The following is a 16,963-nucleotide window of genomic DNA, read 5'->3' as shown; positions in this document are numbered from 1 at the left end:
GTGCCCAGTGGGCCTTCTAAATTGTATCAGGGTCCTATATGCATCATATGATGCTGATCTGTATAAATATGTAATGAGGCTCCTGCTTGATTCTGTGGGTGTCTGGGCTGCCAGCAGAAGGCCCAAGTTAAAATGGCATTGGAGTGGAAACAGGCCAGTTAATTCAACCACCACAATTTAAACTCTGCCATTGCCCCTTTCTGCCAGACAGAAGGGGTTAAAATACTCCCCAACGGTTGTACTGATTTTTGTGCTGAATACACACTATTTTTAATCCATTGCACCTTCTGATGTTGTTTTCCACCTTCTAATAGTGTCAATGAGCAGACTGTTTAACAGCCACTCAGCTGCACAGCTCAACTGTTAAAATGTTGGTTAGCACTGAGCAGCATTCTGCACAGAGAACAAGGGCATATAAATATAAATGAATTCTGGAAATTTAACTATTTAACCAAGTTCTATTGTATGTTCTCTAGATGCATTTAAAAAGCTTATTGGCATTTATTCATTGGTGCAAAACTGAAACTAAATACAATTAGGTGATTCACACTTATTGCACTCGAATGGATACGGGATGCCAAACAGCGTTAAAAAAAAAGTAAATTCAGTCTCATTACTGCTTTCTTTCCATAGTTCATCCATTCTTTCCTACTGCTAATAGTGATATTTAATAGAAATTGTCTGGAAACAGGAATCACTGTAATTAAAGGATAAAACTATTTCCATAAATGCTCTGAATAAATGTAACCATTATAGTAATGAACTATAACTATCTAACAAATGATTTAATCATGCTAGGTCAGTTGCATTTTGATGTACTGAACTATCATAGATCTTCCTGTTGATTATAGTTATGAATCACAAATAGCAGAATGTTTATGACTAATACAAAACGTTGCATCTTGCAAGATCAAGTAATCTCCCAAATCACTTTGCAGCCAATGAAGTACTTTTGAAGTGTAGTCACTGTTGTAATGTAGGAAATGTGTCAGCCAATTTGTGCACAGCAAGCTCCCACAAACAGCAATGTGATAATGACCAGATAATCTGTTTCTGTGATGTTGATTGAAGGATAAATATTGGCCAGGACACCGGGGATACATCCCCTGCTCTTCAGCAAAATAGTGCCATGGGATCTTTTACATCCATCTGATGGAGAAGACAGGGCCTCAGTTTAATGTCTCACCCAAAAGGCAGCACCTCCAATTATGCAGCACTCCCTCACAAGATTGTCAGACTTCATTTTTATGTTCAGGTGCTGGAATGGGACTTGAAACCACAATCTTCCAACTTAGAGGCAAAAGTGCTAACAACTGAGCATTGCTGACACTGTACAATATGTTGTTCCAATAGAGAGCAGTTGGACAATATTATAAAATGATAATATCTAGAAATATACAATACACTGCACGGATACATAGCAGTTATAATTTTTTCCAAATTTTTGCCCAAAATGAAAAATAGAGAAAATGCAATCTATTAAGTCTCATGGCATCAGGTCAAACATAGGCAAGGAAACCTCCTGCTGATTACCACCTACCACCACCCCCTCCACCCCCCTCAGCTGATGAGTCAGTACTCCTCCATGTTGAACAGCACTTGGAGGAAGCACTGAGGGTGGCAAGGGGGCAGAATGTACTCTGGGTGGGGGACTTCAATGTCCATCACCAAGAGTGGCTTGGTCGCACCATTACTGACCAAGCTGGCCATGTACTAAAGGACATAGCTGCCAGACAGGGTCTGCGGCAGGTGGTTAGGGAACCAACAAGAGGGAAAATATACTTGAGCTTGTCCTCACCAGTCTGCCTGCCGCAAATGCATCTGTCCATGACAGTATCGGTAGGAGTGACCACCGCACAGTACTTGTGGAGACAAAGTCCCGCCTTCACATTAAGGATACCCTCCATGACGTTGTGTGGCACTACCATCATGTTAAATGGGATAGATTTTGAACAGATCTATCAATGCAAATCTGCGCATCCATGAGGCACTGTCTGCCATTAGCAGCAGCAGAATTGTGCTCAACCACAATCTGTAACCTCATGGCCCGGCATATCCCCCACTCTACCATTACCATCAAGCCAGGGGATCAACCCTGGTTCAATGAGGGCATCCCAGGAGCAGCACCAGGCATACCTAAAAATGAGGTGTCAACCTGGTGAAGCTACAAAACAGAACTACTTGCATGCCAAACAGCACAAGCAGTATGCGATAGACAGAGCTAAGAGATCCTAAAACCAATGGATCAGATCTAAGCTCTGCAGTCCTGCCACATCCAGTCGTGAATGGTGGTGGACAATTAAACAGCTAACTGGAGGAGGTGGCTATTCAAATATCCCCATCCTCAATGATGGGGGAGCCCAACACATGAGTGCAAAAGAGAACGCTGAAACATTTGCGACAATCTTCAGCCAGAAGTGCCGAGATGATGACCCATCTCGGCCTCCTCCTGAGGTCCCAGCATCACAGATGCCAGACCTCAGCCAATTCGATTCACTCCGCATGATATCAAGAAACGTCTGAAGGCACAGGATACTGCAAAGGCTATGGGCCCTGACAACATTCTCGAAATAGTATGTGCTCCAGAACATACCGCCCCTCTAGACAAGCTGTTCTAGTACAGCTACAACACTGGCATCTACCTGGCAATGTGAAAAATTGCCCAGGCATGTCCTGTACACAAAAAGCAGGACAAGTCCAACACGGCCAACTAAAGCCCAATCAGTCTACTCTCAAACATCAGTAAAGTGATGGAAGGTGTTATCAACAGTGCTATCAAGCGGCACTTGCTTTGCAATAACCTGCTCAGTGATGCTCAGTTTGGGTTCCACCAGGGCCACTCAGCTCCTGACCTCATTACAGCCTTGGTTCAAACATGAACAAAACAGCTCAACTCAAGAGGTGAGGTGAGAGTGACTGCCCTTGAAATCAAAGTAGCATTTGACCGGGTATGGCATCAAGGAGCCCTAGCAAAACTGGAGTCAGTGGGAATCAGGGGGAAAACTCTCCGCTGGTTGGAGTCATACCTAGCGCAAAGGAAGATGATTGTGGTTGTTGGAGGTCAATCATCTCAGCTCCAGGACATCAACACAGGAGTTCCTCAGGATAGTGTCCTAGGCCCGACCATCTTCAGCTGTTTCATCAATGACCTTCCTTCAAATATAAGATGAGAAGTGGGGATGTTCATTGATGATTGCACAATGTTCAGCACCTTTCGAGGCTCCTCAAATACTGAAGCAGTCCAAGTAGAAATGCAGCAAGACCTGGACAATAACCAGGCTTGAGCTGATAAGTGGCAAGTAACATTTGCGCCACACAAGTGCCAGGCAATGACCATCTCCAACAAGAGAGAGTCTAACCATCTCCCCTTTACATTCAATAGCATTAAGATTGCTGAAACCCCACGATCAACATCCCGGGGGTTACCATTGACCAGAAACTGAACTGGAGTAGCCATATAAATACCGTGGCTGCAAGAGCAAGTCAGAGGCTAGGAATCCTGTGGTGAGTAACTCACCTCCTGTCTCCCCAATGCCTGTCCACCATCTACAAGGCACAAGTCAGGAGTGTGATGGAATACTCTCCGCTTGCCTGGATGGGTGCAGCTCCAACAACACTCAAGAAGCTCGACACCATCCAGGACAAAGTAGCCCGCTTGACTGGCACCCCATTCACAAACAATCAATCCTTCCACCACCGACGCACAATGGCAGTAGTGTCTACCATCTCCAAGATGCACTGCAGCAATGCACCAAGGCTCCTTAGACAGCACCTTCCAAACTCGCAACCTCTACCACCTAGAAGGATAAGGGCAGCAGATGCATGGGAACACCACCACCTGCAGGTTCTCCTCCAAGTCACACACCATTCTGCCTTGGAGCTATATTGCAGTTCTTTCACTGTCACTGGGTCAAAATCCTGGAACTCCCTTCCTAACAGCACTGTGGGTGTACATACTCCACATGGACTGCAGCAGTTCAAGAAGGCAGCTCATCACCACCTCCCCTTGGGCAATTAGGGATAGGCAATAAATGCTGGCCTTCTAGCGACACCCACATCCCAGGAACAAATAAAAATAAATTCAATATAACTTTCTTCATAACTGCTAAACTTCATGCAGAACAATAAAACACTGGGTTTGCAAGTCATTCCAACAGCTGAAAAAAAATCACACAGTTGTCATGGTATTTAGCAAGTCTTCGACTAATTTTAGTTCAGTTACTTGCTGCACAGTGGTTCCCGGCACTATCAAGTAATGCCCTATCATTATATTTCAAGCCTCCTTGTGAGATGCCACAGGATATGAAACATTAGAAATAAATATATATAAAATCAGCTTTCAAACTTAGAGTCTAAATATACAAATTTCCAAATCTCAATGCTGAAAGTTAAAACCTCACAAAAATAAGCAAGGAAACATCTTGATCTAATGGAAAGAGGGACTCTGATATTTGCCTATCCTTTCTCACTGGGTGGAGCCAGGAACAGACGCACAGCTGATCATCCCCACGTAATGTTACATAGATTCCACATAAATACGTAACATATTAAAAATGTTTTAATTACACTGATATTGGGCGAATTGCACCAAAAGAAACAGTGCAATTGAATGGAAACTCCAGGCCCTTGTGCTTAATATTTATAATATTGTATAACTAGTGACAATCATACCTCAAGAATCACAATCAAACTTCTATGTCACACTTCAAGTACAGAGAAATAAAGTAACTCTTCAATAAAGCAAAATAATGGAGCCAGGTTACGTGCAACTTCTTAGTTTTATGAACACAGTCAAAACCAACTCGACTTTGTAGCTTTAAAAAGATACTTGGGTCAAGAAATTGGACTCTGTAGTGCTCATTTTTCAGGCATGACACATATTCCTAATGCTCAAAAATGGGGTCCAAGATCCACACACACCTCTGATGGGAAGTGCATTAGATGCCGTCTTGGTAGATGGGTTTGTATCTGCATACCTAACTGCAGGCAGCATGCAAAGCAGGCAGATTATAATGTCAATCAGTGTGCAATGTTGATTTGACATCTGCACTACATATTTAAATGCCACAATCCAGCCAATGCCTATCTTTACCTCGCAGAGCTGAACATATGTTAAACAAAATAAAAGTCTCCTCATCTGTGCTATTTAAAGGGATTATGAAGTACTGATAGGTTAGTTGCTGGGATTACTTCTTCTGGGTGCTGGATAATATCTCCAGAATTGTATGCCTTTTTGGACCTTTCTTATACTTTGTTAAGTTTCAAAAGCATACAGGAAGTGATCTGGCTTGTGCTGAATTAATTTTTGGTTGTTTTAAAAGCTTTTGTTGAAACAAGTTGCTTTGAGACATGGGTGGCCTGGAAGGGCTTCCTGTGGGAATTGAGCATGGCTGGAAGAATGAGCAGAGATCACACAGAGCAGGCCAAGCTGCTACAAGAGGAAGTAGGAGGAGGAATGGGGAGAAGGGCTCTCAGCAGGAGGCCATATCTGCACTCAGTCTCTCGGGAACTATTTTCTTGTCTCAACTTCAGTGAGGACCAATGCTTGATATGCCTTAGCTTCTCAAAAGAAGTCATGCTGGAAATCTGCCAACTGCTGTAGCCACAATTGCAACCTCAATGTAGAGCAAGGCTAGCATTGCCTGCGGCTGTCAAGATGATTGTGGCTCTGAACTTTTGTGTGTCTGGATCCTTCCACAATTCTGCTGGAGATATAAGCAACATTTTTGTCTCTACCGAGCTGGCACCTGTGCAATCATTTGCCCCTGTTCTAGCTCCTGCAGACTTGTACCTGGTGACTCACCACATACAGATCCCTCTTCTATCGTAGCCTCTAAAATAGGCACAGTTAGTCTCTGAGCTGATGGCTGAGTGTAAGATCAAGTGATGGTACCTCTTCATTTTCACTGTCATCTACTTCTTCCTCCACTGACTGTGAAGGTTCCAGTTCTTGGGTATTTGAAATGAAAAAGCGACAGGCGTTGGCTTGTGGTGAGGGAGGGCAGGAACAAAGTAAAAAGTATACAATTACACTGTCTGCAGCTTGTGAGTCAGAAGAGATTGTGGGAAGAGGGAGAAGTGGGATGAGAGAAGGAGGACTTGGTATGCAGATACTCTCAACATCAATCCCTCAAGCCCCATTGGCTATAGCCTCAGCAGTATCCCTTCCCATGATGGTCAGCACTGCATTATCCATGGGAGTTAAAACATACAGGCAAGCCTGTCCTTCTCCAGTTCTTTCCTGCTGCCTCCTGTTATCTGCCACGTCTACTACAAGATGGAGGCAAATGTGTCAGTGTGTGTCCTGCATTATGTATGGGTGATATGCCTATCATGTTTGAATAACTGCTAATATGTGCAAGCTGTGAGTTGTAGAAGTGAGGCTTGCAACAGAGCTAAGTATATGGGGGGAAGATAAACTATTTGAATTGAAGATTTGAGTACCAATTGATAGAGATTATTGGTAAGTGGGTGATGGAGGTACGTGTTGAGAATTAAGCAGTTCACTGGTTAGTGGTGTAGTTGGTAAGGATATGTCATTTGAAGATGAACTTACTGAGCTTGACAATTTGTGTGACATTGCTGAACCTCTTTCTGCACTGCATCCATGTTTTTGAAGCAACATCCCTGGCATTAACCTCTGCCATTAATTGTTCCCATTGCCTACCGGGGAATAGGCCTCCTGGATCCTGCAGATACAGGATATCTCTCCTTCTTTCCACTCTTCCAAACAAAACTTTCAGTGCTTTGTTGAAAACCTTGGTGTTCGCTCTCTCAAATGTTCAGCCATTGCTCAAACTATTACAGCCGAGATTGACTTTTGAAAAATCTCACACCACTTCTTTCAGCAACAATGCACCTCCATTTTAAGCAGTGTTAGTCACTCAAAATATTAGGCAACCTGTTGGTGCCTATAACAATGAACAGCATGGGGAGTGCTGCTTGCATGTAGCAATCATTTAAAAGAGTTAGTAGCACCAAATTAATGTGCTGCCTGCAATGCTATGAGAGGGCATGTGTTAATCATGTGCCATGATCCCCATGCCTACATTCAGGGGTTAGCCAATTTTTCCCTCCTGTATTTTAGGCAAAGAATAGTTTGTTGTATTTTCCTGGTATAATGTTCCATTCCTTTTAAAACAGAACAACTTCTGACTTATATAAAAGCAAAATACTGCGGATGCTGGAAATCTGAAATAAAAAACAGAAAGTACTGGAAATACTCAGCAGGTCAGGCAGCATATCTGCACCTGAAGTGCTGTAACCTGCAAGGCTACAGACCAGGTGCTGGAAGGTGGGAATAGATTGGGCAGCTAATGTTTTTCAGCCGCCCAAACACGGAATGGCCTCTTTCTGTGCCGTAACTTTTCTTTGGTTTCATTTTATGGTTCATCTGTGGAGAGAGAAACAAAATTAAAATTTCAGGTCTGTGACCTCTCTTTCATCAGAACTGATGAAAGGTCACAGACCTAAAACGTTAACTCTGTTTCTGTCTACATAGATGCTGCCGGACCTGTTGCGTATTTCCAGCACTTTCTGTTTTTATTATCTTCTGACTTATTGTGGATTCCTGGGGCATTAGTTTGAATTTTTATCGCTGGGAAAATAGTGGGTGTTAGCAAATCAACAGCCTGCTTTACAGGTCACCCAATTTTCTTTGTCATTTCTTTTTCGCAGGGCGAGAAAGGTTAAAATCAGCCCCTTGGTCTTTGTCAGCCATGAGGAAAGGGCCAAGACATAAAGTTGACACAATTGGATGGAGACAAGGGGTAATTGGGGTGAGTGTGCTGGTGGATGGTATTTCCATGTTTAGCTGTATTGCATGGGACTTTTCTTTAAATGTTGAATTTGGTGCTTATTGACTAGTTACTGGACCTGGACCTGTGACTCTGGGCTGAGTTTTAGTTCCAGGATCTCAAACTGCATGCTCGGCTGAATTCTGGGGGAACCCAGAAGTGGCTTTGGCAGAACCCTGGAAATTTTTTGAGGAGGCAGCCAATTAAGAAGCTACCTCTGGGAGCCCCTCCAATTAAGGATGGCAGGTGAGTTCTGCAGCCAGAAGAGCCAATGGGAGCAGTTGAGGCTTGGGGCAGCTGGCAGCCCCACCAGAAGAGGCTTGTACGTGGAATCAATTTTTAAATTTTTTTTTATTCATTCATTCATGGGATGTGGGCATCGCTGGCTAGGCCAGCATTTATTGTCCATCCCTAATTTCCCTTGAGAAGGTGGTGTTGAGCTGCCTTCTTGAACCATATGAGTTAAGTACACCCACAGTGCTGTTAGGAAGGGAATTCCAGGATTTTGACCCAGGGACTGTGAAGGAATGACGATATAGTTCAAAGTCAGGATGTTGTGTGACTTGGAGGGAAACCTGCGGGTGGTGGTGTTCCCATGCATTTGCTCTCCTTGTCCTTCTACATAGTAGAGGTCGTGGGTTTGGAAGGTGCTGTCTAAGGAGCCTTGGTGCGTTGCTGCAGTGCATCTTGTAGGCGGTACACACTGCTTCCACTGTGCGTCGGTGGTGGAGGGAGTGAATGTTTGTGGATGGGGTGTCAATCAAGCGGGCTGCTTTGACCTGGATGGTGTCGAGCTTCTTGAGTATTGTTGGAGCTGCACCCATCCAGGCAAGTGGAGAGTATTCCATCACACTCCTGACTTGTGCCTTGTAGATGATGGACAGGCTTTGGGGAGTCAGGAAGTGAGTTACTCGCTGTAGGATTCCTAGCCTCTAACCTGCTCTTGTAGCCACGGTATTTATATGGTGACTCCAGTTCAGTTTCTGGTCAATGGTAGCCCCTAGGATGTTGATAGTGGGGGATTCAGCGATGGTAATGCCATTGAATGTAAAGGGGAGGTGGTTAGATTCTCTCTTGTTGGAGATGGTCATTGCCTGGCAATTGTGTGGTGCGAATGTTACTTGCCACTTATCAGCTCAAGCCTGGATATTGTCCAGGTCTTGCTCCATTTCTATATGGACTGCTTCAGTATCTGAGGATTCGCGAATGCTGCTGAATAGTGTGCAATTGTCAGCGAACATCCTCATTTCTCACCTCATGATTAAAGGAAGGTCATTGAAGAAGCAGCTGATGATGGTCGGGCCTAGGACATTACCCTGAGAAACTCCTGTGGTGATGTTCTGGAGCTGAGATGATTGACCTCCAACAACCACAATCATCTTCCTTTGCACTAGGTATGACTCCAACCAGCAGAGAGTTTTCCCCTGATTCCGATTGACTTCAGATTTGCTAGGGCTCTTTGATGCCATACTCAGCCAAATGCTACCTTGATGTCAAGGGCAGTTACTCTCACCTCACCTCTTGAGTTGTGCTCTTTTGTCCATGTTTGAACCAAGGCTGTAATGAGGTCAGAAGCCGAGTGGCTGTGGCGGAACCCAAGCTGAGCATCACTGAGCAGGTTATTGCTAAGCAAGTGCTGCTTGATGTCACTGTTGATGACACCTTCCATCTCTTTGCTGATGATTGAGAGTAGACTGATGGGGCGGTAATTGGCCGAGTTGGACTTGTCCTGCTTTTTGTGTACAGGACATACCTGGGCAATTTTCCACATTGCCGGGTAGATACCAGTATTGTAGCTGTACTGGAACAGCTTAGCTAGGGGCGCAGCAAGTTCTGGAGCACAGGTCTTCAGTACTATATTGTAAAATATACTGTGGCTGCAGCTCCCTGGTCAACATTGTGGAGTGGGATCTCCTCCACAGGATTGCCTGCAGCCCTGGCTTTTACCCTCGCAGCCCAGCGGATCAATGCTGGGCTGCTTTGCAGAAGCGCCTCTGGCTCCCCCGGTTGGCTGCCGAGAGGCTGGCATTCTTTCATCTACAGACTCCAGCCACATCGGGCAGCCTGTCCACCATTTGGAAAATCCAGATGGCATGTGGAGTGTTCTCAATACACATTTTCATTGGACTAATTGGCTACCTGCTGCTGGCAGGGGGTAGCTGTAACCGCGCGGAAGCCACCTCCCTGAAAATAGGCCAGAGGTGGGATCATGCTGGCAGACGAGCATGCCGGCCAGAATTACAATATTATCGGGATGTCCCCTTTCAAACTCGCCTCTGCCTTGGGATGAAAATTCAGCATTTGTACCTGTACTTTGTATTCATGTGTGTGTGTCTCACTCTCAATTATAAGACCATGTAAATATTCTAATTACCATCAACAAAATTCAGGTGATAATGTCAGCTTTCAAAATTCAACTCATTTTATCTTTATGGCAAAAATCAAATTAAATGAGGCAAGACACTTTCTGAGTGCCTTTCCGACAGCTGTCAGTAATTTGAATGTTTACATCTTCTACCTGTCAACAACTGGGCAAAATCATTAACTATAATCCCAGGCTCTTGAGAGAGGAATATATTTTGCAGACCTAAAGCAGTGAATTTAAAAAAAAAATTATGTTACTTCTTAACAATTATTAAGAGCCTTGATAAGCCGTGTAACAAACGTTGCAGGCAATTTCCCTAAAATTATTTTACTTAAATCACTAAAAACACCTGAAAACCATAGGGATGTAATTGCCACAGAGAGGTAGGGAAGAAATGGGCTTTGTGTTGATAATCTCCCGCATGGTAAATTCTTAATCTTAGCAGAATCCATGCTGTTACTCACAGGGAAAAGACACTAAGATCCATTTCTGGACCATTCTCCCTCATGTAGCTGCTGGATTCAGAGTAATGCTGGCACATGCCAGTCGGACTCACCAGTCAGAATGTATGGAATAAGGTGGGAAAACATTCAAAAAGTAAAGAAAGAGCAAAACATAACATTTCACAAATATGAACTTGAAGGTTTAGAAAAGTGAAAGAAGGTATTAAATTCTTTTCTATTGGGTTGCAAAGCTAGTTTCTACAATTTAGTATATTACATTCTAGCCACATTTATTGAATCCATGAAAAGAATGCATCCATATGAAGTAACTAACTGTGGCATTATTTAGAAAGCTTACTGTTCCAAAAGATGATTAAAGAAAACTCTCTGAATATTAGGATCTCTTTTCACATTTCTAACATTATCTATATTTGTCTCATCTCAACAACACCTATATTTAACAAAAAACTTTTTAAAAATTTATTACTGTTAGGACTGTTCCTACTTACCTTTCGTGAGTGAACTTCTTTGACATATAATGGAAGAAGGAACTCAGATTTGCCTTCCAGTCGTACCCCTTCATTTGTGATTTTCAGGTTTCCCATTCCATCCTGTAATCAGTAAAATAAAATATTTATTTAAAATGTGAAGGATAAAGCAGAACTGTTCTTTTGATAAGAACATGTTGTTATGAAAGTGATTCTGTTTTTGCTTTAAATATTTTTAAAGGAATTTATAGTTAAACGGAATAAATGTTGAACCAGTTTTATTTTAAAAACAGAGTCATCAAGAGGACCCTGAAGGAACCAGATTGGCAACAATGTTACTGGTTGAGTTAAAGATAGAACAGAAACCCTGGTAACAGGGCCGGAGAAGTGACAAGTGCCCCTTTGATTGGGCAAGCCCAGTAGCAGCAGAGCACACCTGGAAGGGCAGTAAACTCACAAGCTTTTTGATTGTTGATCAGTGTGTGTGTTTTACCTTCTGGAGTAAGATAAAGTCAAGTCTGAAGAAGTGTCGAGGAAGGACAAAAGACCACAATCCAGTTTGCTTTCCAGCAAATCTCTAAAGACAGTGAGAAGTCCACTGTGTCAATTCATCTCGTATCCTGTCTTTGAAGAATGCCCGCTAAATTAATTCTCAACAATGCCTGAAAAGAACTGTTCTAAAAGATAGAACCATAGGACCATAGAAAAGTTATGGCACAGAAGGAGGCCATTCAGTCCATTGTGTCTGCGCCAGTTGAAAAAACTAGCCACCGACTCTAATCCCACCTTCCGGCACCTGGTCTGTAGCCTTGCCAGTTACAGTACTTCAGGTGCATGTCTGGGTACCTTTTAAATGAGTTGAGGCTTTCTGCCTCTACCACCGATCCGGGCAGTGAATTCCAGACACCCACCACCCTCTGGGTGAAAATGTTTTTCCTCATGTCCCCTCTAATCCTTCGACCAATCACCTTAAATCTGTGCACCCTGGTAATTGACCTCTCCGCTGGAGGAAACAGGTCCTTCCTGGCTACTCTATCTATGCCCCTCATAATTTTGTACACCTCTATTAAGTTACCTCTCAGCCTGCTCTGTTCTAAGGAAAACAACCCTTGCCAATCCAATGTTTCTTCATAGCTGCAACTTTCAAGCTCTGGCAACATTCTCGTAAATCTCCTCTGTACTCTCTCCATAGCAATTATACCCTTCCTGTAATGTGGTGACCAGAACTGTATGCAATTCTCCAGCTCTGGCCTAACCAGTGTTTTCTGCAGTTCCAGCATTACATTCCTGCTTTTGTATTCTGTACCTCGGCCAATAAAGGAAAGCATTCCATATGCCTTCTTCACCACTCTACCAGTCTTGCCACCTTCAGGGACCTGTGGACATGCACTCCAAGGTCTCTCACTTCTTCTACCCCTTTCAATATCCTCCTGTTTATTGTGTATTTGCTTGCCCTCCCCAAATGCATTACCTCACACTTCTCCAGATTGAATTACATTTACTACTTTTCTGCCCACTCACCAAACCATTGATATAATTCTGGAGTCTACAGCTATCCTCTTCACTATCAACTACACGTCCAATTTTTGTGTCATCTGCAAATTTCTCAATCTTGCCTCCCACATTTAAGTCCAAATCATTAATATATCCCACAAACAGCAAGGGACCCAAGACTGTGGAATGCCACTGGAAACCACTCTCCATTCGCAATAACATCCATTGACCACTACCCTTTGTTTCCTGTCACTGAGCCAATTTTGGATCCAATCTGCCACATTCTTTTGTATCCCATGGGCTTTTATTTTACTGACCAGTTTGCCATGTGGGACCTTGTCAAATGCCTTACTAAAATCCATGTAGACCACATCCACTGCACTACCCTCATCAATCCTTCTTGTTACTTCCTCAAGTTAGTAAGACATGACCTCCCTTAACAAATCCATGCTGACTATCCCTGATTAATCTGTGCCTTTCAAAGTGGCAGTTTATCTTATCTCTCAGAATTGATTCTAATAATTTACCCAGCACTGAGGTCAGACTGACTAGCCTATAATTATTTGGCCTATCTCTCGCACCCTTTTTTCAAAATGTTACAATTTTTGCAGGCCTCCAATCCTCTGGCACCTCGCCTGTATCTAGTGAGGATTTGAAGATGATCCTCAGAGCATCTGCTATTTCCTCCCTGGCTTCCTTTAATAACCTGGGATCCAATCCATCCAGCCCTGGAGATTTATCTACTTTCAGATATCTCAGTGACCTGTCTATGTGTTAGGCTGTTTGCCAGTTTTGGAACAACACATCTCCTCTACTGTTTTCTTCAAAAATAAGCAAGTAATCTGCCCAAGAGCTTTTTTGTCTGTTGCAGAGCTCTGAATTTATAAAAAGTCCCTTTTATTTTTTTGGTTAACCAGTGTATATGTGTGTGTGAGTGTGAAGGGACTAAGGTAAAAAAAAAATGGAACTTTAAATTTATAAATCTGTGTGTTTATGTTTTACTTCATTACTAGTTAAGACTTGTTTTATAATAAAATGATAATTTGGTTGTTCAGGAAAGAAGCCTGGTTAGTGTGTTATATTCTGGGAAAAATAGAGTATATGATTGACCGTATCGATAAGTGGGAAATTTTAAAATAATATGTTGTGACCTGTGGAGAAGTGGGACTAGAATAAACAATGCGATCCTCCTGCCTCGGTCATAACAAAGTCTACAGCATCTATCATGAGGATGGTTGAGAGGCAGTCCTTGATGAAAGGCTACAATATGCTGCTGCTCAACTGTGACTAACTAAACCATAAACATGGCTCAGCGACCTAGTTTGTGGCCATTATAAACAAGTTGTAACTACATAGTGAGGTCAGTCAAAGAATTTTCTGTCCATTGCACAAAGTCAGTAGCTGTGAGCCGTTGTGTTGCCAGGGATTAGATTACTTCCTGTCAAGAATTCTTGCTTGTTAAATGAACAGCCAATTTGGAACATAAAGGATTCGGACAGAAGTGCACAACCACTGCTTTCTTTGCAATAACAAGACTTTTGAGGCAATTTAAAAATGTAACATCAATGTAACAGCTTTTACGTTAAACTCTTCAAAATGTTGTTGCACTGACTACAACTGCATTACATTTCTGCCACTATCATTGATTCTAATAATATTATCATGTTTTTTGCTCTTTTTCCTCCCACACTCGATTGCAGCACCTTGTGCTGTTTCAAATATTACATAGGATGAACTCTGGACCACAAACCAGATGCCCAGTTAATCAGTCTAGATAAATTCAAATAAACCCAAAACTTGAACCGTTGGAGTCTTTTCTTACTTGCTCAAATATACAACCTGATGACATAAGTGGTATCAAAAGAAATAAAGAGAGTGCACCTATAAACAAAATGGTGCACTGCAGCATGCACTGAATTTGAGAATGAGGTAAGAATTAAGTAAATATGAGGTAATTTGACCATGCCGATACATATAACACTGCCAACATTATCAAAATAAAAGAAAGGGTCATTATTCAATCGTTCCTCATACACATTCCCTATCTTAAAGGGGAATTTACAAGTGTTTATCAAGCTTATGCTAAACACTGCAACATAATTTATGTTGAAACATGACATTGTGTCAGCAAAATATAATAATTTATCATACAGAGTGAGAGAGAGAGACCAGCAGGGGGTGCATTAGTTCAAATTAGGACCTGGGAAATTAAACATGTTCAAAAAAATATTCAGTGTGACTTGAACAGATTCCTGGGAGTTCGGTGAGTTGAGGGGGTTGGGTGAAGAAGGGAAGGAGGCGCTTCTTCGCTTTTTCTAACTTTTTTACCTTTAGGATTTGGTTCTTACTCCACCACAGGGGAAGAAGCTAGCTGTTTGGTGAGGATCTGGTAAGTTATTGAGGTATATTCTATTCCTAAGGTTGAAAATAGCACAGGAACTGGTGGTAAGGTTTATATTATATATCGAAAAAGGAAAATAAATTATTGATTAAAATAATTAAGTAGTTAATTAAAACAAATTAAGGTAGCAGAACAGGTGATGCTTCATAGCTGCAGCATGTGGGACCTCCTGGATGCTAGTGTGATCAGGGCAAACACATCTGCAGTGTTTGCAGCTCGAGGAGCTTCGGCTCAGAGTCATTGAGATGGAGGCTGAGCCACAGACACTGCGACATATCAGGGAGGGGAAAAGATACCTGGACACTTTGTACCAGGAGACAGTCATACTCCTCAGGATAGGGTCTTCTGATTTGGTCAGTGACAGGAGAGTATGGTTGCATTTGAGGCAGGTAAGGGGACCCAGAGTGCAGGAGCCTCAGCCTTTGTGATTGTCCAACGTGTTTGAGGTTCGTTCAGCCTGTTTGGAGGACAGTGGGGTCTGCAGGGTGGATGAATTAACTGACCATTGGCACTGAGGTACAGGAAGCCATTCAAGTGGGGGGAACAAAAAGGAATGTAGTGGTAGTAGGGGATTGACACTGTTCTCTGCATCAAAGAGAGTCCAGAAGGCTGTGGTGCATCCCCAGGGATGCACAGGGCTGGAGAGGAACTTCCAGTGGGAGGGGGAGGATCCAGTCATTGTGGTCCATGTAGGTATCAATGACATAGGAAGGACAAGGAAGGAAGTTCTGCATAGTCAGTATGAGGAGCTAGGCACCAAATTAAGAAGCAGAACCTCAAAGGTAATAATCTCGAGATTATTACCTCAGCCACATGCAAATTGGCACAGGGAAAATAAGATTAGAGAAATAAATGCGTGGCTCAAAGACTGGTGTAGAATAATGCGTTCTGGTTCATGGGGCACTGGTACCAGTACTGGTGAAAATGGGGGCTGTACCGTTGGCATGGTTGTCATGCTGGGCCCCCACCTGCCAAGAATAAGGCATATTAATTTCACCATATGGACATTAAATTTCAAATTGTAGCTGGGAAGAATAGAGGACTGTTACAAAGGCTGCCAGACACTTGGCTGGAGGATATTTGCATACCAATAGGGACAAGAGAGGTTACATCCCTTATCCACTTTTCCTAAAATGGACTTTGATCACCAGGTATTATGTGTAAGAGGAGACATTCCAGGGTCTGCCAGGACAAGAGGATCCACAAACACAGAATTGGTTACACCAGTTGGTCACGTGACTAACCTGCTGGCTAACTTGGGGAGTTTTTGAATTGTACAGACAGTTTTTAACGGAGAGAGACTGCATGCTCCTGGACTAAGCAGATCTCTCCTGTCTGCTCCTATCTCTTTGTGACAAGCCTCTGGGCTCACTGAAGACATATGAACCTCGAGAGAGAAAAGTCTCCTACATCAAACAAGGTTTAAGAAGAATACTGGGCCCCAACAAAAAGCAAGACCAACCTACAATCAAGGACTCTACAATGAGATTCAAGAACAGCAACCAAAACCCTCTGCAGATATTGCCTCAAACCTTCCCACTTTATTTCTTCTGCTCTTTTCTGTCTCTATCTGCGTGTATGTATCGCGGATGCATTCTAGCATGGGTCTGACGTGTATCTATAGGCACTAACCGAATTAGAATTTCAGTGTAATAAATGTCAACCTTTCTTTAAACCGAGGAAAACCTGTTTGGCTGGTTTCTTTGCCTTATAATTGGAAAGCAGTGAACAAGGATTCACCAAGGTGGGAGCTAAAAACACGGTGTGTTTAAAATTAAACCCTGTTACGGTAAGACCAGGTGAAGTTTGAGAGGGAACTCCAAGAAACCTTTCTCACTTGGTCGTAACACGGTCTATACCTGAACCGTACTGCGACTGGTGTTCTAGGGAGCCACATAACCAGGGAAGTAGACAGGGTTTAAAACTAAATAGTGGGGGCAAGGGATCAAATTTGGGAAGATGTGGGAAATCAAAGA

General features: G+C 42.9%; 1 protein-coding gene across 1 annotated transcript in view; it reads right to left on the bottom strand.

Annotated features, from left to right (window-relative positions):
• The window catches only part of LOC137371861 (zeta-sarcoglycan), a 580,156-nt gene that overhangs the window by 222,421 nt on the left and 340,772 nt on the right, over nucleotides 1-16,963 (bottom strand). The window contains exon 2 of the mRNA XM_068034825.1: nucleotides 11,114-11,215. Within this exon, the coding sequence (XP_067890926.1) occupies nucleotides 11,114-11,215 (102 nt within the window). The remainder of the gene's footprint in view (nucleotides 1-11,113; nucleotides 11,216-16,963) is intronic.

This window comes from Heterodontus francisci, chromosome 1 (assembly GCF_036365525.1).
Source record: "Heterodontus francisci isolate sHetFra1 chromosome 1, sHetFra1.hap1, whole genome shotgun sequence".
NCBI lineage: Eukaryota > Metazoa > Chordata > Chondrichthyes > Heterodontiformes > Heterodontidae > Heterodontus > Heterodontus francisci.
This window is presented reverse-complemented; position numbering and strand designations above follow the sequence as displayed.